This window comes from Micrasema longulum, unplaced genomic scaffold (genome assembly GCF_059751315.1).
Source record: "Micrasema longulum isolate JH-2025_06_02 unplaced genomic scaffold, ASM5975131v1 h1tg000683l, whole genome shotgun sequence".
Lineage (NCBI taxonomy): Eukaryota > Metazoa > Arthropoda > Insecta > Trichoptera > Brachycentridae > Micrasema > Micrasema longulum.
In genome coordinates this window covers 161,867-188,533 of record NW_028277879.1, presented here as the reverse complement: position 1 = coordinate 188,533, position 26,667 = coordinate 161,867, and the positions used below count along the sequence as shown (strand labels likewise).

Here is a 26,667-nt window from a genome sequence, read left to right as displayed (position 1 = left end):
AAAGGACCCGAATAAAGGAAATAAATATTATATTTCTTTAATTTAATGAATATGATGAAATTCAATATAATTAATTAATTTTTGCATAAATTTATGATCAATGAATGATTAATTTAAAAAAATAATCTTATGTACGTACATCATATAAAGGGGTAACGTTAGCTAAAATATTGTAACTAAAATAAAACCCATTGAAAAAACAAATTCCTTATGATTTCTACTCATTTATTTCCTTTTACTGTATTTTTGATAATGCTAAAATAATATAAATTGACATTTGATACATTTTTAAAAATTGTATTCCTACATAAAGTGCATCTCTATTGGTAAGAAGAGCAGAATTGGACATTTGTTAAAACGATTAAATATTTGAAAATAAATTATTTAAAGTTTTAGAATTAAATCATGCTAATGAAAAGTTACATCATATTTTTTAAGTTTATTGGAACAATTTTTTTTACAATTTCAAGACACAATCAGGCATTTTTGTTTCAAATTCAATGTCAAGCTCTTGTCGAAACTCGGCTGGTGGGTAAAGAATGACTAAATACGCTTTGAACATGAGTTCAGTGTCATAATTTTAGAGGACCCAGAGTGCATCTATGTGTATTAATGGATTGATGGTTTTATTTAAGAACATCAAGTGTGGTTTTATGGATACGCAAAAGCATTATAAAGTAAAATTTTGGCAGTACAATTGATATAAAAACACGGTCTGACTTTTCATTATGCAAACGTATTCTTCTATTTTAAAGATATTTACCATTGGCTTGTCCATATTGTTTCGTATTTGCATAAATTGTTCATTATGGGAACTAGAACCAGATCCAAAAACTTATAAAAACGCCCAGTTCTATTTGTTGTCTTTGGGCGGACGATATACAAATATGATAACTTTAATAATAAAAAAAAAGTACCTATACAGAAAATTTCATTCTGATACTCTGCCTAAAAAAAATGTTCAAATATCTATTTACAAAATTCCCTATCACCTCATATTTTCACATATGATATATGTATATGTATTTACATGTAAATGTACATATTAATTTTAAACTGCATACAATAATTGATTTCAAACTTTAGATTGTGTTCATTTAATCTATTATACGAGCATATACTAAAATTTAGCAATATCAAAGCATTGCCGGGTTTGTGTTGGTATTGAATCGGTATTCGGTTCGATTTAAAATAAGTTAGGTACCTACCGTCATGAATTATATACTAGCTACAGTCTACAGAAAGTTTTTTTTAACAGCTGATCTCAGGCGTGTAAAATGTGAACGTGTTCCATTTCATTATTAATGTCCCATGTGCACCAACATAACAATACTCATTAACCGAATTAAGTCATATTCGCGCCAAATTTTCTGTCTTCTCCAGTGATTATTTGTTGTTGTTCCATACTAAAATTAGAGGTTCGAGAACATATAATTTACTGAGGTAAGTTTATTATCTTAAATTATGATTTGATTTCTTTTACTTCTTTCAATTGGATATTTCAAGTGTATATATTACTGTTAAGTGCGAAAAAATAATTCACATTGTATCATTTAGTAAAATGTCACGGTAGTAAAAAAACAGTGCTGCCAACTAAAGGTTTTGCGTCTTTGTGTACACTTTCACTGCGACGATTTCTATTGATTATTTGTCATAATTATTATATTCTAATGTTATTTTTGACTAATCTACTTAATAATCATAACCAACGTTATAAATTAAACACCATTGTTTAGATTTTTTTCAATTGCGTCACCAAAGAGGGGTTATTTTTTAACAACCAAAATCGCGTAAAGATGTCGCCCAGGACATTTGACTGTTACGAATTATCAGTGCATTTTATGTGGGATTTGCGAAGTTTAATTGACTCAACCGATTAAATCGGCACGAGTGGCTTTTTTCATAATGGTCACCACGCGTAAGACATCAGATAGTAAGGTTATCGCAATGGATGAAAAGACCGGCGGGGCGGCGGCGCCGCCGAGGACTCTACTGGATGAGGTCAACTCTCAACTCATGTGTGTTTTGTGCCGTGGATATTATATAGACGCTACTACCATTGTGGAGTGTTTGCATTCGTTTTGCCGCAGTTGTATAGTCAAACACCTCCAAGTTAAAAGTTATTGCCCGATCTGCGAAATGATGATAAATTCGGCTAAACCTAACATCAAGCCCGATAAAGCTCTACAAGATATTGTTTACAAACTGGTTCCCGGTCTTTTCCAAAGAGAAATGCAAAGGCGACAAGCATTCTACGCATCGCGGCCCGGCCAAGCCGCCAGCGCCACACCGGAGCAGCGCGGCGAAGACACTGAGAGGATTATCTTCAGCCCCGAGGACGTGATCTCCTTCTCCCTGGAATACATGGACTGCTCGGACCTCGAGAGTGCTTCCAGCCGCTCGTCGGAAAGCGGCAACGAGTCCACTCCTAACGAGGCGGGCGCTCCAACCCGCAGGTACCTGCAATGCCCCGCTGTTGTCAACATATCTCATCTCAAAAAGTTTCTCAGCATGAAGTATGATGTAGACGTTTCAAACTTTTTCGTTAATATACTGTACAAGAGAGTCCCCCTCCCGGATTACTATACACTGATGGATATTGCGTACATTTATAACTGGAAGAGAAATGAACCTATGAGATTTTTCTATCAGATATCAGACTTTGGGGCTATTAGGGACCGGTTTGGGTTTTTTGGTTTGAAGAGACCCGGAACCCTCGGGCGAAAAGATGAACCTTCCCCCTCGAGTCCTGCGCCATCCCAACTTACAGAGGCTTCGGATGCCTCTTCGGGAACGTTCAGCCCCGTTCCTGATGACAAGGCTCAAGCCGAATTCCCCCACCAAAAAGATGGCCAAGGAAAATCTAGCCGTGAGTCGAAAATACTAGAAGACACTGAATCTCAAGATGGCGAGCGTACATCCTCTCAGTCTTCCTCATCTGTAGATGTAGAGAAATCTGAGTTTCTCAATTCTTTTGAACTTACTGCCAAATGTGACCCTGGTTCTGGAAAGTGTTCAGGTTCTCCCTCTAAAGACATTGACAATTCCGATCCCAAAATTAATACGGTCTCTCTGAAAGCAGTCTCACCTAAAAAAGTTCTCAATGATAAATCAACTGTTAATACGAAAACTGAGTCTGAAAAAAGTCCAGGAAAACGGAAATCTTCAGCTCCTGACCAACCAATAGATGGAAAAAAAATTAAGTTAACTCCCGAAAAGAAAGTTAGTGACAATATTGCGGTAAAGGCACCAAATTTACCTACGTTACCAGTCAAAGTACTTCCTGCTGCAATCCCAACCCTCTCTTTACCCAGAATTACAACATCCTCTCCTGCAGCTAAGCCTGTTCAAACTACTGCTACCAAAACCACAGCTACCAAAACTGCCGCTTCACCGATTCCTCCTGTTAGCGTCACAAGTGCCAACAAATCTGACATTAAGTTCTCCAAACCTGCCGTAAAAACTGCCGCAATCACTAATACATGTAATCTGATTCCCAAGAAGCCTCTCCCTATGAAATCTAGCCCTATCAAACGGAAATTATCAGATGATATTCTACAAGGTCAACCGTCTTCGTTGACACCGAAGGCTGCAAATATTTCAAAACCCGATTTGTCTAAAACTGAAACTCCCCAAAATGTAAAAATTACTGATATCAAGCAAAGACCAACTCCTAATTTGACGGATAATATACCCTCAACGGGTCTTTTACCAAATCCAAAAGTAAATATTCTTTCTAGAATACCAACCAAACCTGATTGTATTCCAAAACAGCCAGAAGTTAAAAAAGAAACAAAGAACCTAACTGTCGCAGGCCCTAGAGCCCCTATAAAAATGCCAAATACTAATGTACCTAAGTCTCAAGGTGATCCTTTAAAATCATTGTTTTATTCGTGTAATATAAATATCCCTTCTTCATTATCTATTACATTAACCGATCAAAAGGAACAAAAAACAAGTAACGAGTTGCCAAATGAAAATGAGTCCAAAATCCAATCTCAGGGGAGTTCCACTCCTGTGTCTTCTAGTCAGGTACAAAGCAATTCATTACAGAAGTCGGCTAATTCTGAAGTGCATAATTATATTGAAATTTTGAAGTTGCCCGATACAGATGCTCCTGTTAAAGTATCTGAAGAAAAAAATAATAAGAGTGTCCCGAGTACTAAACCTTCAGAAACTCCAACAAGTGGTGGAAAGGGACCCGTCCCAAACTTAAAGCCTATATCAGATTCTAAGCAGTCAAAAACTCTTCCTATTTCAAAACCTCAAACATTTCAGCAGACATTCTTACAATCTTTGCAACAACAGTCTGAAAAACCAAAATATATTAAAACAAGATTAGATTTTCCCAAAACCAGTTCAGCCACTGCTGTCAAAGTACCCGCTGAAGAAGTGCCAACTTCTGTACCTGAAGCTACAACCAATCCAACACCCAGCATTACAAAACCGTCAAATGTGCCCGTTGCTAAATATAAACCTGTTCCTATGGCTCAGCCCATTCGGAAACCCAATCTTTCTCCTCAGCTAAAGGTTGCTAAATCTGACAGCGCTTTAGATTTATCCACTCCTCATATTGTAAATAGTCAATTAGGGCTACAGCAAGCTAAAGCGTTAGAAACTATGCAGTCCATTAATAATCTTGCCAAAAGGCAATCCTATACTCAGAGAATGACTTCTCCATCTCAAGTTTTTTCCCAGGAATCATTTAAAATGAATTCTGTAACTGCTTCACCCATCAGAATTCCCGTGCCTCCACCTCATACAAAGCACTTAAAGTCTAGTTCCTCCTCCCAGAATCCTGCAGCTAGTAGTCCTAAACATTTACCTGAATATTTTCAACCGTCCAAATCTATTAATAACTCCAGAATATCTAATAACGGCAGCCCAGTCCATGTACCGAAATCACTAAGTTCCCAACAAATAAGCGCTCCTTACACCTCAGGCTCACAACGCTCGCAGACTCGATCTCCTAGTTCTTCACCCAAGCTGGTAATAGCTTGCCCTTCACCAAAAAGTCAGTCTCCTGAGGATAACTACATACTTTCTCCTAGAGGAATAGAAGCATCCAGCCAATCCAATCTGATATCTAGTTCCCAAATATCCAGCACAAACAACACCTCCAAGGAAGCAGCTAGTGCGAAAGAAACTTTGAAGGTTTTAAAATTACCTAAAGCTCCGGGACCAAGTAAGACAGTTCCTCCACCTGCCAGAAGTAACAAGAGCAGTGAGCCTTCCATGTCAGACCAGCTTCTCGCCCAACAAGCCTACTTGCGCCAGCAACTAGAGTTGCAGACCCAACTGGGCCTATTGCCCCAGGGGGCTGCTGTGCAGTGGTTCAATAATCCTGTAGCGAGAGCGCATTTTGAAAAAATTATGAAAAATATGACTCCTAATTCTCAGATGTCTTTTTCCAACTATCACAATGTAAAGGATAATAGTAAATAATTAAAAAATGAAAAATCCCTTTTTTTAAAACTTATTTTTTAGGAGTGTATTTATAACCAAGTTAAAAAAATTATTCTTGGGTTTGTGAGTTTTTGTACACAAATATTTTTTAAATTTTAGGTGAGGTGTTTTTTTTAAAAATCTTGCTGGTCTTTAATTAATATAGTTACTAATTTTCAGACCTTGTGATGTAATAGTGGTGTCTTGTCTTATTTCCTAAAATCTGTGTTGTGTCTGATTTTCCACTTCATTCATTCATTCAGTACATTATAAATTTTAATAATCCCGAGTGATGTTTTATAATTTTTATTTGTTTGAAGATGTATGCACATAAATTGAATTTTAATATAAGCTTGTTTATTTGGCATCTCTCAGAATGATAGGTTATTTAGTTTGAAGAAAACACTTGTTTCCTTTTTATTTATTGACGCGTTTCAATAAAACAGTTTCCCAGTAAAAAATTAAGGATGGTACTTTATATATTTTTTTATGCATAGGTATGTTCTAATTTTACAAAATTGTAATGTAAGCTGTGTAACATTAATATACAATTACACGTATATATAATTTTAATTTTGTGCTTTTATTTCAAATACCATTAAATCACAATAGTTATTCCCCGAGTCTCTTTCTGTAATGCTGTCTCAAGTATTGGCAAGTGATAATGGGATGATCACCATAAAGAGCAATAATATTTTCAGTCACATTATAAATTTATTATACAGCATTGGAATCTCGTTTTACACGGTTTTGAAATAACAGTCCAAAAAATTAAACTAAAAAAAATTTGGACATTAATTTAACAATGTGTAATGGTAACATAATTAAACTATTCATTATTGAAATGAAATGATAGTTGTACTGAATAAATCTTTGTTATGCTTTTTTGATGTCACGTTGTATTTAATAAGCACAGCAACCTAAACCTTTTTTTTTAAATACCTAATTGATTTTTATACAAGGATTGATTTCGTCCAGCATTATTTTTAGTATACTTTTTAAAAAAAATACATGGTACTGTATGGAATGTATCCCCCGTGTAAAAAGAGGTTCCAGTGCTTTTAAAAAGGGAAAGGAAACGATGTTACACACTTCACTTATCCAGATACCCAGAGCCTTCCTCATGCCTGTTACGTATTTGAAAAAAAGAATTGCAATTTGTTATACTGGAGTCCAGTGTATCAGTCTATAAAAATGTTTTTTGCACCATAATATGCCTGATGAATTGCAGTACAGAAAAACCATGTTTGAGGTAAATCGCATTGAATTTTTCTGATCTCAATAGAAATAGAATATTACAACGCATTACATCATAGAGGCCAACAAGTATTTTTAACCAATAAATGCTGGGCTTTTTACCTAAGTCTACAATATTTGGCACCAGTTTGCCAATGAAAATGTGTTTAAATATATCATCATAGTAATTACAGTAGGGCCTCAACAATCCGGACAGGCAAAAAACAGGACCTTGGCGGATTACCCAGGTGTCTGGATTGTGGTCTACAATACTTTAATGGTAATAAAACATATGTGTCAAACTTAAGAAATTTCTTTAATTATTAAAAGACAACCTTGACAATAGTAAATAATAAACATGTAGGAAGGCTGCGTGTTCGAAGTGAAGCTAAATAAACAGGAATGAAAACGGAAAAACAGGAGCGTGACACTCGACACACCTGCCCCATCCGTCCGGATTACTGCGATCACCGGATGAGCAGGGATCCGGATTGGCAAGGCCCTATTGCATTCTTGAATATTGTAACTACATAAAAACCTTGCCTTATCTATGGATTATCTTAATTATGGAACTAGCTACTTTAAGGGTCAGATACAATATCTGTTTGTTACTAGGAGGGTAGGCTAAAAAGTAATGCACACATGCTTGTAGAACACGAACAAAAACAAAAAGCAAGATCGGGCAAAACGAAGTTAAGTACAATTTTTAAGCTTCAAAGTTATATACAGTGAAACCTCTATCTATCGTTTTTAAAGGGACTTATTGAAATAAACTATGAATGCGGGAAAACAATGAATGCGGGAATAAGAGGTCAATACACAAGGAGATAAGATCGGGTAAAGATACCGCCCTGGCAATCTGCATTACCATTAGCAGGTTCAAATTCTAAAAAAGATGCAAGTTTCAGGTGTAAATAAATGTGTTTAAATAAAATTAGAAAGCAGAACAAAAACAAAAAAATATTAAAGTTTATTGCATTGGAAATAATCTTTCACCGACGTTTGTTTTTTTTTACAGTTTTATTCCCGCAAGTCAACATTATATTTTCGGCTTTGCAAATAATATTTTTTTCGGCGTCAGTTATTGAATGTGAGTAGTAGAATGTTTTTAATCTTTTGAAGATAGTGCATGCTTCTGAAAATGAAGGTACAGGCGGCGGCTCCTCTTCATCAATATCGACCTCTTCAGCTGTTTCCTTCAACCTTGCGTCACACAAGCTTTCAATAGTTTCTATCCCACATGTTGGGATATTGTCGTCAAATGTAACAAAATTGTGGAAATTCGTCTGTGTATCAAGTCTTAGCCAATCATCTTCAGAAACCTTAACTTGTTTTAATTTTCATTATATCTCTCTTTCTCTTTCAAACGTTCTGTGCATTAGAACATACTCAAAATATGAAAATAGTCAAATACGTATCGTAATTCAAACGATGAATGCGGTAAAATGGTGGATAGAGAAACAATTGATGCGATCAATTTTTGTATGTTTTATATGAAATTATTTCGGAGTTGGAAGAAATAAACGACACATCCGGAAAAACGATTATTCGAGGAACGATAGATGGAGGTTTCACTGTATTTACTTTTCAACATAAAACATTTCTTCCAACGTGTACTAAGTTTTTTTCATTATGTCAATGAAAAATTCTTCTTTCAAAAAAAGAAGGCAGCTATCAAACTTGATAGCTGCCTTCACCTCATCGTTCGAGGTGTAATGGTAACCCTCAAGGTCTCTCTTGAGTAGAAGAAAAAAAATTGCAATGTCGGCATTCCAATCGACATTGTTCTCGTCTGTGAGACGGCGTGGTACTTATCGTGCATAGATTTTACGGCATTCCAATTCTTCAATAATGAAGCCGACGTGTTCCTTTGATATTCCGATATGGTTTACGATACGCTTTAGAGTGATTCGCCGGTCATTTTGAATTTGTGATGTTTATCGTCTGTGGCATGACGTTCGCTGCGTGTTTCATCAACAATTTTGGCTTTTCCAGGCATGCAACCACGAAATTTTACTACCCATCAATTTACAGTACACCTATCAACAGCATTGTCAATATAAAATGCCTTCAAACAAAGATGAATTTCAGTAGGAGTCACTTTTTCAGCAGTTAAAATTCGATAACAGTAAGCTGTTTAACTCGCGTTGACATAGCACTAGAACACGTATCCATACTTCCTCTTCTCAAAATACACTGGATGTACGCAGTGCCTTCAAACTTGCGCATGCGTATAGAGGGGGAACGTAACTTCCACATGCCAGCCACCTGGCACGTTTCTGAAGGTCATTTTGTTCGCATTCTACAAGCATGTGGTGCATATAAGGTATTCGACTATTTATGTAAGTTCTTTGGTATCTTAAAAAAATGAGATTACATTCTGGTTTATAGTAAATTTACCAGAAAATATAGATTCCACTTGCATCTAGCCCGGCTTCCTGGCTAAACATAGTAAGTATGAATTTTCTTATGGAAATTTTCCCACCTTATTGCTTTATTCCAATAAATTAGAATTCGAAACTTGTTTGCAAAATGTTGATAGATTTTGATTCAGAGATGGATAATTTTTTGAGGTCTATCTAGGTCTAAGCATTTACAGGGTTACGTATACATTTACAGGAACATCCATATTTTTCCAATGTCCCGTCTGTTGATTTTTATGAAATAAACGATCTGAAACCTTTACTGATTTAGGTGAGATTCCACCGTAATATTTTACTTACCAGGAAATAATAGAAAATAGTAAAAGAATTGTATACTTCTTAAACCAGTTGTTATCAATAATATTTAGACATCCAAATCCTTGAAAGCAAATACTGGCTTAACAACTCAGGAACTAACCTAACTTAACCACACACTGAATTGAAACAAGATTCTATGCAGTGGCATAATAAGGGCACACCACCCCCTAAGAAGTTAATGGCATCGCAATCGGGCGGAAAGGTGATGGCTACTGGTTTTTTGGATATAGAGGGTATCCTGCTGATTGGCTATAAAGAAAATGGTGTCACTACAACTGGAACATACTGCACTAATCTACTGGAGCAGTCAAAAGAAACTGAAGTCGAAAAGGAAAGGAAAATTGATCCAAGGTGTCATGGTTTTCCTAGACGACGTGCCCTAGCATAAGCGCAATGTTGCAATGGTTGCTCTTTGCAAATGTGGCTTCTAAATATTAAACCACCCTACCTGCAGTCCAGACCTTGCCCCGTTCGTTTATTATTTATCCCACATTTAAAAATGAAATCTTCTATGAAAGACGTTTATTTCAATTACTTGAAAATGTCTGTATATGCTCTAGTATTAATAGAACTAGAAAGAGGCAAACTCTGGCTATATTAATGTTTAAGTAAAATATTTCTTGTGTTTTGTTCTAGGTAATGGCGGCTGTACAATCCACTTTACCTTTCCGAGTTAGGAAGAAGACAACTTTAAAATTCTATTCCTCGAAAGCTGATGGCATCGACCATAAACAAATTGACATTCCCTCGAAGAGAGAGCGTATTATCCCAGCTTATTCTCCGAAAGTAAAAAAACTGGTAGAATTAGATAGTGAAGATGAGAATATTGATATCACCAACTTACGAGAATGCCAAAAAAGAAAGAAAAGAACATATGCAACTACTAAAATAGCACGTGAAAATTTTGACTCAAGTGACTCTGAAGGTATATATTTATTTATTTTCTAAATTATTGTCCTAAGAAAAATGTTTGTGCTTGAGTGCTGCAAGCCAAGTGAAAATGTAATGGGTCAGTATTTAAAAACAAAAAAATATATTTCTTAATAGACTATCAAACTAAAACTGCTATACGCTTTTTAAAAGTTGCTTTACCGAAGTTTTCTCTCTCAAAATAAATAAAGCTTTGGGTTGCAGTGTTTCACAATTTTGATTTGGTTTTATTCTTGATTCAATAACAGTGTTTTACCCAATTTACCTTTTTTTGTATGTTTAGTCACGTGATGCAGGTTTGATATAAATACTTAATAGATTGTGCACTTTCTGTCACTTTCATATCTCCGTATCAGTGAAATAAAGACAATAATTGCAAAATTATGAATTTTCAGGAGGAACAAAAAATGGTTTATAATTAAACTTAAAAGAAATTAATAAATTTTATTATGTAATGATTTTAGTGTAAATATGAGTTGAGTCAGATCTATATACAAAAGTTTTAACTGGCTTAAATCCAAATTAAGAAACATTTATATTTATGATTTATCTAATGTGGCAAACGTCAATATTCAAACAGTAGAAAAATTGACACCTAGCATCCAAAATGGTTATACACTTACGTCGTTGAGGCATTAATTTTGAAACTAATGGCACTGTTAAGATAAAGTGCCATAAATTTCAGTTGCATCATTGTTTCACTGGAAAGGCAATACAAAATGCAACTAAAATACTACGAGACTGCTTATCTAATTTAAATTAGAAAAAATAAAATACGTTTTTCCTATTATGTATTACAGAATGTTCACCAACCAAGATATCTAGAATGGTGCGTCAATCAAACCTCAAGAGAAGTACTCAGAAGTGCCAGTCAGTAGAGGATCCTGATAAATTTAATAGCAATCCAAATGATGCTGGAAACAGCAATAGTCATAATGCAAGGTATGTGTTACATTTAAATTGATGTGCATAAAAAGCAGAAAATATAGCTTAGAATATGAACATTTCTGTCAACTATTTTACTACACCCTTAATGATAATAAGGCCTTTTAGTGCAGTCAATAGTCTTTTTGAAATATTTATTATAAAAATGTGTTTTTACACAGATATTTTATTGTCTTTGGACTGGCACTTGAAGCGTAAGACTTGCCTTCATGAAACAAAAAATGTTCAAGATACGCTGATATTGGTGTACCAGTTCAGTGCCTTATGAACCATTAGGTTCGGATAAATGAAAGTTGATGATGAATACTCTCAAAACATACTATATCTGAATATGCGTGAATAGTAGAAACAAGATCAGACCTCTCAGTAAAAAATGTTTGTAGTACGGCAAGGAACTTAATTTTTTCTAACTATATTTACAAACATTTGTCTTCAAATAAAGGTGTGTTTTTTGCATAATTATTACTTCTATCTATGTTTTTAAACATTTTGTTATGTATTTGTTCTATTCTAGAGCCGCATTACATTCTTTATCATCAACAAACCTACCCGGAAGAGCCAGTGAACTTGAGAGATTGGAGAACTTCCTTTCTGATCATTTGGAAAATGAAAAGTCGGGGACATTGTATGTTTCTGGACCCCCAGGAACAGGAAAGACAGCTTGCTTATCAAACATTCTCCAACGACCTAAGGTATTTTCCAAAAATCTTCAAAATGGCATAACTGTTCAACCTTTGTTGTTTTCCATCTTGTAGTAGTTCCTAAACCATGTTTTTGATATCAATGTTTGTTTTTTTATAATTTATATGATTACTAGAACATTAAAATATTTTTAATAAATCTCCATCTACGAGCCACTGAATGTGGGACTTGTTATGTTTTTTATGACAAATTAATGTCTTTAAATATTTTTTTTAAATATGCATAAGTATAAACAAAAAATAATGTTTTTCGAGCATTTATAATTTGGATTCAGATATCCGTATAAAATTATTAAAACCGACTCGTTTTTAAAAATGTGCATATTTTATTTGAAATTGCAAAAAAAAAATTATGTCCAGAGTTTTAATTATATTGTAATAATTGTAAATTTTAGTTTAAAAAAGGATTTACATCTGCCTATGTAAATTGCACTACTATGCGTTCTGCTGGAAGCATATTTGGAAGAATTTGCCAAGAACTTAAATTAAAAACCTATGGATCCACAGAAAAATGTTTTTTAAAAGCGATCAACAAGCATTTAGCTTCTAAACATAGCATGATGTAAGTATTTACTAAAAATCAATTTGATATCATTGTTTTCACAAAAGAAAAAACATTTTCAACCAACATTTTTTCAGTTTACTTGTGTTGGATGAGATCGACCAATTGAGCAGTAAGAAACAATCCGTTCTGTACACCATTTTCGAGTGGCCATCCATTCCCAGGGCTAATATTGTCCTTGTTGGAATAGCAAATGCTCTGGACTTGACAGACAGAATCCTTCCGAGACTACAGACCAGGTGCGAACTGAAGCCAGAGTTGATGCATTTTGCTCCGTACACGAAACAACAGATTGTTGAAATTTTCTCCGAAAGGTTGAAGGAAGAAGTGTCTTTTGATTTCTTTTCTCCAATAGCTATTCAGATGCTTGCAGGTTGGTCTAAGAAATATGTGTTTTATTTTAATTTATTCATTTTAATGCCCATAGACTTTTACATATAAGTGATAAACAATGTGCATTGAAAACAAATAATACCATATATAAGAACATAACAGAAAAAAACTGTAAACATAAAGAAAAAAAGTTTAAAAAATGCAGTGCATATCTAAAAGACACTATTTTTGTACTGTATGATTTAATTGATTGCTGTTTTTTATTTTTTTTATTGATGTATTGTTTTATGATTCATAGTTATAATGTATTATAGAAATCAAAGACAAGACATCTTCGAGACTTGTCTCTTTATTATAAAATTTAATGTACAACAATAGTTAGGATAGAGAATTCAAAATTATAAAATAGTAATTGTATTTAATTATTTTTGTCTCTTTAACCAAGTTCTTGATTATCCAATCCCAGTGAACCTAATGACTTAATTAGGAGATCTGAAAAATAACGTATTAAAAATTAATTTGTAAATATATTATATGCATGTGTATTATTGGTTATCTCAAAATTTGTGGATTTAAGTATCACTTGTCTTTTATTTCTATAATAAATTACAATGAACTTCCAACGAGGATTTTACTAACAAACTTGAATGTTATGATTTACATTGATGACTGTAAATGTTTTGCTAATTATTGTTATTTGTTTGTAAAAAAATATCCCATTATTAAATCCAAGAACATTTAAGTACACTTATGTTTTAACTAAACCACTTTATGGTGTAATCTTCTCTAAATCTATATTATTTAGAATAAATGGTTTGAGGTGTTTTTCTCACGGCGAAACATAAATATCATTGAATATAAAGTTTTACAATAAAAATAACAAGGTACATGCTGTGAAATATATTTTATAAATTCATGAACTTATTATGGCTTTTTAAGGTGTACCAGTGTTAAGCCGTAGTAATAAACATGGAAAAAAATAGTAAATTAGAAGATTTAAAAAAAATTAAAAATAAATAAACATTTGAATTCTTATGATTTTCAGAAATATTTTAATTTTAAGGGCCATTTTCAACTCATTATTAGAAAATGGGAATCAAGTTATGGTAGAGTGGGGTATAAACCTCGGACATTAAATGTGTGCGTCCGCTGTATTAGCCGCAGGAGCACAACCCGATTCAAATAATAACATTTGTATTCTATAATAACAATATTAAGAATAACAAATCAAAGACAACACTGAATACTTAATTACTTAAAAAAATAATCAAATAAAATAGATATACAATGTTATAAACATAATAGTAAAGAAAAGAAAAAATGTTGTAAAAAATGTAAAACATCACTTCAATAAATTTAGCTGATTTGAAGTAGGTATTGTTAGTCAAATGTTATGTAATGGAACGAGACTTAATGCTTAAAAGTCCGTTTACAAGTGGATAATACAGTATGGTTTTATCCTAGGACTCGACCATTGTCCATGTACAAACAACAATTTGTAGAACAATATTTTTTTTTTATATTATTTTTTATTTAACTTTTTGTACATAATGTTATTTGTACATTGGCGGGCTTATTGCCAAATGGCAATTTCTTCCAACCAACCAATAAAATAAAAGTTTTAATTTTATAATTCAAGTTACAGAACATATTCAATAGAAAAAAAAGATTAAAAATTTAAAGATATATAAAAATAGAAATAAACGTATTTGTTTATAAATTACCTTAAATCTAAACTATTACTCAATGGGAAAAAGGAAAAAAGAGGAAGAAGGAAAGGAGGAGAGATTAAGGAAGAGAAAGGAGATGTTTCTTCAGACGTGATTTAAACAGAGATAATGTAGTAACATCTTTGATGGTGGATGGAAGATGATTCCACAGTCGAGCCGCATGGACACTATATGAGTTAGAGAAGAAAGAGGAATTGTGTATGGGTATTAAGAGAGTGCCTCCAATATTGTTCCGAGCCATTGTCACGGAGATAGACAGGCAGGCTATCTCCGCGGAATCCCTACCACCACGCGTGGTCGCATTGTCCTCTGACAGAACCCTATTACAATAGTGATTTGCTCGACGCGTGTGCGTCGCTCCTGCATATTTTTTCTGCCGAAAATGAAGGCAGAAAAAAAAAAATATATTTTTCAGTTTGTTCTTTAACAATTCCATTACATCTTGATAAAAAAAAATATATATTTTGTGAACTCGGTTGTAATAAATGGCTTCGTGTATTCATTTTAACGGCGCTCGCATTTGAACTGCGGCCGAATTTTCGTATTATCCCTGCGTTCTGTCTAGCGCGGTCGAGGCTGGTCACCAAGCTGGAAAAAGACAATATCGTCGTATCTATTGTATTGTCCACGTGTAAATGATACTTTAGAGTTAGAAGTATTTTATTTTTCTAAACTATGGTTTCTATCCTATTATTAATGTAAATTCTGTTTCAGGTAAAGTTGCCGCTATATGTGGTGATATTAGAAGGGCGCTCGACATAGGGAGACGAGTTGTGGAACTCGCTACTCCCAAGACCCTCTCCAACCAGAGGTCTAACTCTGGAACTACAGTGGAGCTAAAGCAAGTCATGGCTGTCCTGAATGATGTGTATGGAGCTTCCCAGAAGTTGGAAGATGAAGTGGATGAAAGCTTTCCCTTGCAACAGAAACTGTTGATTTGCTCCCTTCTCCTAATGCTCAGTAAAGGGAAAAATAAAGACATCACTTTAGGGAAGCTGTATGATGTATATAAAAGGTACAAAATCAAAAGACGTTTTTTTTATGAAAATAATATGGCATTCTTTTTCATTAACTTTATCTTATGGAATATGGCTGTTTTATTTTCATAAAATTATCTCATTGATGGGCGGGTTAAATCCACTTCAATTTATCAACGTCTGAAGTGAGAATACAGTTCTGTATGTGAAAGAGAATCATAATCCTGGACTAATGTTTTCAATTCGATGGCTATTCTCAGGTGAAACTCCTGAAAAAATAAATTGATTGTGGAGATAAGTGTGTAACGGTTAAAGCTTTCGCCTGCCACGTTTGAGGTCCGGGGTTCCCGGTAGGGTCGATGTAAAATATTTATTTTAAATGTGGTTTCACACTGCAATTTTTCACTGTCTCCGGACTGGCAACTAAGGCGTAAGACTGATCACCTTACCTTTATGTTTATTTTGTGTACCATCAGGTGCAGATAGAAGAGGGATTTGATAATGATAAATTCAGTATAAAATTTATATTTGAAGCACTAGCATTGTGGGTATTCTTTATAATTAAGACCGGTTTCAAAGCTACACAAGCTTCTTTATCAAGGTATAATTAAGTGGCTAAAAAAAAGTTATTTTACATTTATTTTATTATGATAAATAACCACAAAGTTAGTCATTCAAATATCATCATCATCATACCATGTCCCTAGTTGGAGCATATGGTGTCCACGAAGATCCTCCAGGCATCTCTGCCGGCTGCCAGCTCCTGTGCATCCACTCAAGTCAGATTCGCGTCTCTTAGTTCTGACATGAGCTGCTGACGAACAGTCTAGTTTGCTGCGTCCGTTCTCTTATTACTTCATTCCTCACAAAGTCAAACCACCGCACGCACACCCAAGATTCTTCTGAGACACCTATTCTCAAAACTCAGTATTTTGCTGTGTTATGCCCTAGTGAGGTGCCACGATTCGCATCCATAGAGAAGAATAGGAGTTATACAGGCGTTTTATAGGCGGCATTTGGTTTTCACTGAGTAAATATCCGATCTCCAGACAGCCTTCATACTGTTGAATGTGGCCCCTGCTATTCATAACTGCACTCCCAGTTCTTTTTGAAAGCTGCCATTTTCCGTAAAATATACTCCCAGGTATTTGAAACTCTCAAATTCGAATATAAATTTGACCGTTTGTCGTTATGCAATTTGGTATTTATTTTTACAATAGTGGATAGTTCAACAGGTTGTGTACCAATTTGTAAGCACAAATATGTCAGTTTGAAATCTCCGGTTGCAAAACTAGTAAAATATTTATACTTTTCGCTCGTGCCAGTGTTCTTTCGAGCTGAAAATGTACATTTTATTATTGTTTTTTTATTTACAGAGTGTGCACAAAACGCAACATCGTCGCTGTGGACAGCACCGAGTTCGTAGGACTCTGTGGGCTGGTGGAAACACGCGGCATTATTCGACTGAGTGGGAAGAAGGAACCGCGGACCCACAAAGTTGTCTTACAATGGGACGAGTCTGAAGTTGGTAATGCTCTGAGTGACAAGCAGCTCATTTCAGACATAATAAATGACGTTTCATGTTTGACTTAAACTAATTTAAACCAAATAATCTTTCAAACATTTTGACTTACATGTGTTGAATTTGTTTTTAGTGTTTTAAATGTGTGAAGACTTTAGTATCAATGTCGTGCAATCCCCATTTTTTCAAATCGGGTTTTTTGATTGGTTATGATAGAAAAAAAAAAATCTTAACAAATAACCAAAGATACATATACTAAAAACGGCCATTTGGATTAGAAATTTCGATATTGAGTATGTACCTTATATTAAATATGGATATTCGCCCACCATCTTTGTATCAAAAGTGGACATTTCATACATTATGAGTCCTAAAGTGTCATGGCCACCGTTATTTTGTCATCTTTTGACAGTTCAATATCAACCGCCGAGTGACTTTGTCATTTTTAGAGTTTAGAGAGAGTGTTACTAAGTAGTACTGTAGTAAAAGTATAAAATAAAAATGTATTTCTATAAACGGAACATAACCTCCACTTTATCATTTATTTATTTATTTACATATTTATTTATTTATTGTGGATAACTTATATAGCGCCATTTTCGCAATAAAATACCTCAAGGGCGCTTTACATGGTGATTCTATTGTTAAGTTAATTTAATTGAAGCTTTTAAATTTGTAATTTAATTAAAATAATATATTTTGTTGTCACGTGCTACGGATTTATTCAAATGATTTAGAGAACAAGTGGGTTTTAAGTTTTTTCCGAAACATCACTTCACTTTCACAGCCTCGCACCTCTGCTGGTTATTCTACATACATAAGGTTATTGTACATTTTTTGAGACAATAAGTCCCAACTCCATGGGACTAAAAGTTCTGTGTTGAGATGGGAAGAGCAATTATATGACACAGACACATGAGTATTCGAGTATCACCACAAATATAGGATTAGAAACTAAAAAAATATTTGAAAAAACATATATATGGCACAGCAATATGGTAAACCATAAACTCTTGGAAAATCATCAAGGAGTTTCCCACTCAAATCCCTCCCACTAAGGAAAATCCAGTCCTTAACTCCTTTCTTGAAAATATTTTTTATGAAAATTCATTGTTCTATGAATCTTGACTAGAGTAAACATCCTTTCAAAAACAGACATTTGCAGTTCCATGGGTTTAAAAAACGGACGATTGCATGTTTTGGCTTAAAAAACGGTCCAGGACATTTTTTTAAAATTCAAATAATACTTAAATATTTGAGGTTCACAAAATGAATCTCTACCCATTTATTTTAAGATGGTATAAGAAATATAATGGTAAAATATATTTAATATTGGTTTCTTGTTCATCTGAAACTGAAAATCATCTCTACTGAAAAATTATGAAAATGGCTATTGTCCCACTTTGATACTAAGGTCCTCAGTGTCTTCAAACGGGGACACACTGAAAACCCAGGGTGAAAATGTAACTTTTTAATCCTCAAAAAATAATTGTCAATTTTACCCCATTTGACAGTATATTTTCTGACATGTTTTTAATATTAGACAATTTTTTAATGTTTTATTTTTATTTTGTCATACATTTTTTAATACATTTAACATAAATATGTAGGAATATTATTTAATTTTGATTGTGAGACTAGTTTATTAGTTTATTTATTTTTAAGCATGATTTTTTTAGATGTAAACAATTGTTTTAGGTTTTTTGTTTGGTGTTTTATTCTAAAACAATATGTTTTATCTTTGAAAATGTTATTGAATTATTATTACATTGCAAATGGAATGTTTGTATGGTTGCAATTTTTATTTTTTTAAATGTGAATCATTAAGACTACTAATTATTAATTGGATATTAAATCGATTGTGCCTGAGGAGAAAGGTGTCCTTATGAGATTTTGCAAAATAGATTCTCAGAGTAGTGTTATATGAGAATCGGTTAAAACTAATGAATCTCCAGTTAATTTGTTTTTGTTATAGGCATAGAATTAGAAAAGTCCAGAGACTGCATACGCACATCAAACTGAATCCAACTAAACTACTCACAAATGAGCACTTTTACGTTTTGGCCATTAGGTACTCTGTAGACGTCGCTTAGTTCGCAACTGCCGATTTAAATTTAATTATGCCATGTTATGTCATTTGCAAGTGTCAATACTGCTGGGATTAAAAGGTAAAATGGTAGGATCACAGTTCATGTGTAAGAAGTGAATTCGCAAGCAATATTATGATCGGGTTGTGGTCCTGTGGCTAGTGTCTCGGACTCACGGACCAAAGGTCTGTGGTTCGAATCCCACTCTACCCCAACTTGATTCCATTTTCTAATAGTGAGTTATTTACAACTCGTTGAAAATGGCCCTCAAAATTAAATATTTGGGTAAATCATAAGAACGCAAATATTTCTTTTTTCAAAAAAAAAAAAAAAAAATTATTTAAGAATTTTATTATTTTACCATCTGTCAGATTGTTAAATAAAAGTACTTGGTCATTTTGTTAGTATTGCTAGGGTAGTCAAATTTTTTACCCGGCTTTCTATTAATAAGCCTCAGTGTATTATTAAATGGTATTAATTTACTTAATTACCAAATTATTATTTAGTGATTTTTTTACGTTTGCCTAGTAAAAGTACCTGGTTTTTTTTATAGTCCAGTCAGTAAAATATAACACAAAATTATTTTATATTTGTGTATATTGTTCACGGTCTGGCAACATTACGGGGCCACTTCACGCATGCGCGCAGTTGGGATGTCGGGTAGAGGGGGGGCTTTTGGATGCATTACGATGTATACAAACTTGGTTCTACGCGCCTTCTGGTATATTATAATTCTATAGTTATAAAATCAATGTTTTTTTTGTCAATAAACGAGTTACTCTTTAAATATTTTCGATTTCATAAATGTACAAACATTGGCAGAATGGTGAATATTATGCAGTGTGTAAAGTGGCCACTTAAACCAGCCAATGACGGATTATAAGCCTTATAAACGCATCATAAGCCTTATAAACGCCTAGATTTCCATATTCCCTTCTCTAAAATGTTATCCATCTCCGTAGTAACAGATTAATTTATTTCTGTAAAACAAAAACAATTCTAAAAATTCATAGGTATATTGAAAATGTCAATAATTATTGTTGCACATAAAAAATATGCTTGGCCTTTTTTTGTATAATTGAAAACCAAAATACAATGATTTTCATCTGTTACATGAAGATGGTCAGATGAATATTACAGTGTAAATCTACATTTAAAACAAAAACTGTATATGAAGGCAAGCCCAAAATACAGTTATATAAACAAAATAGTCTTTGTAATAAACAATAGGGAAATATCTTTTTTTTTTACAATTATAATTTTTTTGTACTTATAAGTAGCATAAAAAATATTTTTCAATCTATAATTTTTAAATACCACCTAAACACCCATTGCATTGGCCACACTCCGAATACGATTCAGTTAAATTTTTAGTTTGTTGATAATGTTTACCGTTGTATATATTTCACGAATCTTCAGGTCACAATTGTCAAGGCCAGTCTTGTTGCGTTTTTGTGGAGGCGTATTTTTTTAACAATTTCGTTTTTAAAATTATGAATGAAAAAATTTGTCCACAATGTCCATATTGATTTTGAAAATACAGCAAATGTAAAACTCTGCTTGTTAATATGAATTCTATTTATTCTAAATTAATTGTAAAAAAATATAATGTTTTTACAACTGCATTTCAACAATGTAATAGTGAATATTTCAAAATAAATATTTTCACAACTCTTGTAAAATTTCTAGGTAAATAAATACACAAGACTGAAGTAATAAAGATTTTTAGCAATAAAAAATATCACATTTCATTGTGACGCACCATACGCTTTTAAAAAAAATAATTGAATAGTAAATAAAAATCTGAAGTTTCATATTGTTATTGTTTGTATTATTTTGTTATTTATTAGTGCCTTCAGTTTTTTAAAAAAAAAAGGTTTTTTAATAATTATGTTTGATTTTGTGTGTATTGAAACCTCGTTTCTTTAAAACCTTTCATTGTTAAATTTTGTGTCTGCTGTTTAATGTTTTCTGATTATTACTAAAAATGATTTACATACATTTACTTAACAAAATAAAGAGTTGTGAAGTACATCGCCTGTGTTCATGACAAAGACTTCAAACTACTGAACTACTCTTACGCTTCAGGTAAGATGATCAGTCTTACGGTTCAGGTACCAGTCCAGGGACTATGAAATATTCTAGTGTAAAAACATCCTTTAAAATAAATATTTCATATTAACCATGTCGGGAATTGAACCTGAGACCTCTTGCATGGTAGGCAAACGCGCTGACCATTCCACCACGGGGCTGACAAAAAACTTTTTTACTATTTTAAATGTGTTTTTAACCAATTATGAATGTCGTATTCACATTCAATCTGCATCAAATTCCTATTGGCTTAAATCCTTTTCCTAGAATGTGTAGATCCAAAAACAAATTTTCCAAAATCCTTTGACACAGTTGACATGTTAAAAAAAAAAAAGTTTAAATGCCATTTCTTCAACCCTTTCGGGCCTAAGAAGTGTATCTGGGGGCTTCAGGTGGCATATTTTTTAAATGACTTTAGCTAGTTATATTGATTTAATTTTTTGCATAATCCTACCCTATAATGTTTTTATGAATGTATGTATGTGTATGCGCATGGGTGTATGTACGTGTGTGTGTATGTACATGTGTATATATGTGTATATATATATATATGTGTGTATATATGTGTATGTCTGTATGTATATGAATCAAAATGTGTATCCGAATAAGTTTATATTTTGTTTGCCTGTGCTCTATATTAATTTGTTAACTATTATAATATATTGAAATGTAATTGCCTAGCTTGGAACGGGGTATGTACCCTTGTTAGCTGGGCAACGTGAACATGGAATTGTATTTTGATAAAGAGTGTGAATAAATAAATAAATAAATGTAAAGAATGTATCAAAATCTGAAACACATTTTTCAGCTGAATTCTTTCAAAATAATTCACATTTGTCTTTGCTTTCCCCCTGTGCAAACAGCAAACATTACATTTTAGTAATCTTAGATATGTTGGTCAGTTTGCATCTGTGCTCTTTGCTATTCAGGTGTATATTTTCAGCCATAACCACAAAAATCCGGATTTCGTGCTTTACATTTTACAGGCATTTCGCCTCCCAACTACCCGCTGCACCACCACGCCACCGGGTGGCGCGACAAAAGTCAGTGCTGTTCAACGCGTCACAGCAAAACTAGAGTGATGTCATACAGCATCCTCTCCGAACAGTATTTTATGAAAAAATGTATGAATTTCTCAGAAAATTAGAAATATTTTAAAACAGTTTTATAAACACTACCATGATAATTATAATGGAATTTAAAAAAAAATTATGGCCGTATTAATAGTATTTTAGCTGGGGTATTCTTGGTACCCCCAGGAACTTGCGGATTTTTTCACCTTTAGGCCCGGAAAGGTTAAAATTTTAATGTCATAAAAAAATATCTGATGAGCAATGACGAATAATTAAATGGACAAGCATGTGAAACAGCAGATGCATGGTAGATGACATTTCAATTAGTTGAATAATGTTGTATAGTTTCATTCATAAATGCAATCCAATTTGTTGAATATCTAGATAATAAAATATATTTTTAACTATATTTTTCACAATTTTAGAGTACATAAATAATAACATATACAGTGATGTATCTTTGGTAATGAGTTACACAGAAATATGAACTAAGGAAATATACATACATATTTCTTTCTATATTATATTGAGGGCAAAGCATATTTGGTAAATGTAAGTTGCAGATGTTATAGAAAAAACTTGTTTATTTATTCATATATCGAGGCTTTACTAGAATACATTATGTCATCAAAATATGTAAGTTCCGAGATAAACGCATTTAAAGCTTTTTCATTATTTCAACGCATTATTTCTCGCACAATTTTATTTTATTTATTTATTTATTAAAGTTTTGAAAGAGCAATCTTTATTCTAGGCATAGCATAAAATTTGAAAGCACTTCCGCCTATATTTAAAAATATTTGAAATATATCGTGGGTATACTGGCAAAAAGCTTTTAACTCTCAAATCCTTGTTTTGAGAAATCAAGCAATTAAGTTTTGTTCCAATTTTACTCTTTTATATCTTATTTAAGATGAATGATTTTATTTATTATTGTTAGATGTTAAGTGCTCATTTGAAAACATGTTTTTAATTTTTCCGTTTCTTAATTTTATATTAAGTAAATATGAAGTTATTTAAAGCTTTTAGCCTGAATAAAATACCCGGTATACCTTAAATTTATTTTGAAAACTACAGATATATGAAATTTAGTATGACTTAGTGTATTTTGCCAGTTTGTAGAGCGTTAAAAACTTTACAAAACCGCATCATTAAGTCAAATTTGCATATTTTCGAGTTAAAGTTTTTTGCCACGTATAACGTTTACCCACGATATAAATGTTGTTGACTTAATGCATTCTGTCAGTATAGCCTCGATATACTTAATACATCAGTGAAAAGTATTTGTTATTATAAAGTATTATTTAGGGATGAAAATATAGTTGGGTCGAACTTATATTAGTTGAACACCTAGAAACTACCAAAATGCACTTTTAGTTACAATTTGAAATTAATTTTGCAAGTATTTTGTATAAATATGAATACCAAATTTGTTTGAATTGTTTTTCCAAATCGAATTTCTGTACATTTGAATTCATAACATTGTAATCTCAAATATACAATCTTCTGTTTTAAAATATTGTACTGTACAAGGAAACGCAGTAACTTTTTAAAATTAAACTTAATTATTTATTTAAAATAATGCTATTTTTCAAAGAAAAAGTTTTCAATATTACGTAGTACAGATTCCTTAAAGATCTAAAACCTCTTTTGTGATTTTTTATATTAAATTATAATGTAACAAACTGTTATTTTTATGATTTTTAGAAGTACATTACAACTCAGCATGAAATTGAATTTTATAAATAAAACATAATTTAAAAAAAAGTATTCTTTTATTTTGTTGGCATCGCGTAATATTATTTATTTATACTTTCTATTTTCTAAAAAAATTTGCTTTTTTGAAAGAGGGACAATAAAACGATTTCTTTATATCAATAATAAATTTTATGTATTTATCGGTGAAAAGTTAATAAAGTTATGTCTCTACAAAAATTAGAGCATGAATGAAGTGTTTTTAAGGATGTTTGCAGCTGTAGGAAAACATATTTTTCATTGAAAAGTAGTATGCAATTAATCTAAAAAGAGATCAAATTTTACAGGAAGAGTTGAGGAAATGTGGATGTTTAAACATGGGCAGAATGGTGAATGTTACACAGTGTGCAAAGTGGTACTTAAATCAGCCAATGACAGGTCATACGCCCCGTAAATGTTTAGACTTCTATATCCCCTTCTCAAAAATGTTTTCCCTCTGTTGCAAAAATGTAGATCTAAATGACTCCCTAGGGAGGAAATCTAGCCTGTCTACACACATTTGGACATACTCAAAACATCGTGTATATCTGTTTAAAGCGAGTGCTTTCAAAATCATGTTACGTAAATGTTTAAATTGTTTTGGTAGACAATCAGCGTAAGAAAGAAGAACACTGTTAGTGTAATTTAATGGACGTGGAACTAAAGTAATATGATAATGAACAGTTTCGATGTATTAATATAAATTATTTTAGAAAATATGTACCGTACCTACAGGGTATGAGTATGCCATCTAGCATCCCATGAAAACGAATCCGTTTATCATTATACCTACTCTAGCAAAGAAAATAGTTAGATTGATTCCGAAGATAAAGATCCTGCTTGCATTTATTGCTTAGAGCCTTTTAGTCATTCTAGATCAAAATAATGATGGCGTAGCTGCCAGCTTTGCCTTTTGCGGAATGTATTAGTCTACCAAAAACGGCAAAACGTTTTGAATGATATTTCGCTGTGCCAAAGGTCTTATGTAAAAAAAAAATTGCATAAGAGGTAAAGTGTTCCTAACAATTGCATTTTTTCCCAGAATAAAATGATTTTAAATAATGTTTTTCATAGGTGTTTTTAATATTGTGTTCTTGTTTATAATACAACAGTTTTCAATTATCAATTACTGATTGTTTTATTTTCGCTAATGTTTTTTAAAAATATCCAGACCACCTTCCCCAACGCGGATTTGAAATTAATACTTGCTAAATGAAATTTGTGTTCTATAATTTTAAGATAATATAGGTACCACGATCCACGGCGAGAGTATAACACTCCCAAAACGTACGAAATAAGCTGGTTTAATGCTATGCAAAATACCTAACAGTCTTGTGAACTTTAAACCTCGGTGTCACGACATTTTTTCAGTTTCGTGGTTTTGGCATTGACCCGGCGATAGCATACACAAATAATAAATACGTATAAACGCGATTCCGCGTTTGAGCGCTGAAGTCACCAATTTCGTTAGATTGATTAATGAAATGTTTTCTCTCGCGCACTACGCAATTTTTATCGTAATTAAACTGCCCATAAAAATATGAAAATAACCTCTTGTCACCAGTCACCAGTCACTGGTGAAGTATAATATTATTATACCGAGCACGACAAGTGAAAGCAATAGCCCGCGGAGCACAAAATAAACCGGTTAACAACACTATGTTGAACTTGACAATTATTTTTATTTTGCATGCATAAGTAGTCAAGAAGGTATGCAATGTCACAATGCCAAAATGAGAGTTTGTTTCTTACGCTTTTATGAAAATAATTATGCGAGAGTTGTCGAGATTTCGTCTTGAATATTCATGAAATATTTAAAACATTTACTCCGAGTGGTCTTTAATCGTAATTATTGGTATGGCCTCGTGGCCGCAGTGGTTAGCGCATTTAGCTACCGTGTATGAGGTCTCAGGTTCGAATCTCAACAAGATTGGAGTAAGTACCCGCTAAGTGAATAACAGCATTTATCGATACTATTCCTGGGCGATTACCTTTCTTTCCCATCCTTCCCTTGACCCATCCTTATGGTACCTACCTACCATCAAGATAGAAGATATTCAAAATTAGAAGATTCGGATTTAAAACAAAAAACAAAACAATATTTTTTTGACTTCACATAAAATTGCATAAAAAGTGGTTGGATTCGTCGCGCGTCGTTGAAAACATTGTTACATTTTATAGATTATTTTGTCATCTAGTGCCCGAAATTGAAGAACATTCACATAATATTAAAGGTAGGTATCCATTCCATGCTCCTATCCTTTCTTCAAATATTTCCCTATCACATAACTGAATGAAATTCGTTTTTCATTTACAGTCCGCCTTTTCGTTAACAGTACCTACGTTTTTCTTCATTTTATTTTTTATTAAATAACTATTGCCTAACATTCTGACGTTTTAATTTTTCATCATTACCTTATTTGTACCAGTCGTTGCATAGGGCACCGAGATAGCATACCAATCGCGGCACGAAGCAAGATGATCGATCAAGTCTTATTCTTCAGGTACCAGTCTTTAAAATATTGCATTGACAGTATAATGATTTGCTCCTTTTAAAAAA

The 26,667-nt window shown here is 32.9% G+C and overlaps 1 protein-coding gene across 1 annotated transcript; it reads left to right on the top strand.

Annotated features, from left to right (window-relative positions):
* Positions 1-1,528: 1,528 nt before the first annotated feature.
* Positions 1,529-18,085, top strand: LOC148279668 (uncharacterized). Its single transcript, XM_088229587.1, has 8 exons — positions 1,529-5,424; positions 10,059-10,347; positions 11,153-11,294; positions 11,812-11,989; positions 12,394-12,560; positions 12,638-12,933; positions 15,338-15,638; positions 16,977-18,085. The coding sequence occupies exons 1-8, from the start codon at positions 1,906-1,908 to the stop codon at positions 17,191-17,193; spliced, it is 5,109 nt and encodes a 1,702-aa protein (XP_088085713.1). The 5' UTR covers positions 1,529-1,905; the 3' UTR covers positions 17,194-18,085.
* The last annotated feature ends 8,582 nt before the right edge of the window (positions 18,086-26,667 follow it).

What these genes read in the sequence shown, in the direction of transcription:
- LOC148279668 (XM_088229587.1), top strand. Translation starts at nt 1,906, where the DNA reads ATGGTCACCACGCGTAAGACATCAGATAGTAAGGTTATCGCAATGGAT. An exon ending in TGACTCAAGTGACTCTGAAG is followed by an intron (nt 10,348 to 11,152) that starts GTATATATTTAT and finishes TATGTATTACAG; the next exon opens with AATGTTCACCAACCAAGATA. An exon ending in CTGTATGATGTATATAAAAG is followed by an intron (nt 15,639 to 16,976) that starts GTACAAAATCAA and finishes TTTTATTTACAG; the next exon opens with AGTGTGCACAAAACGCAACA.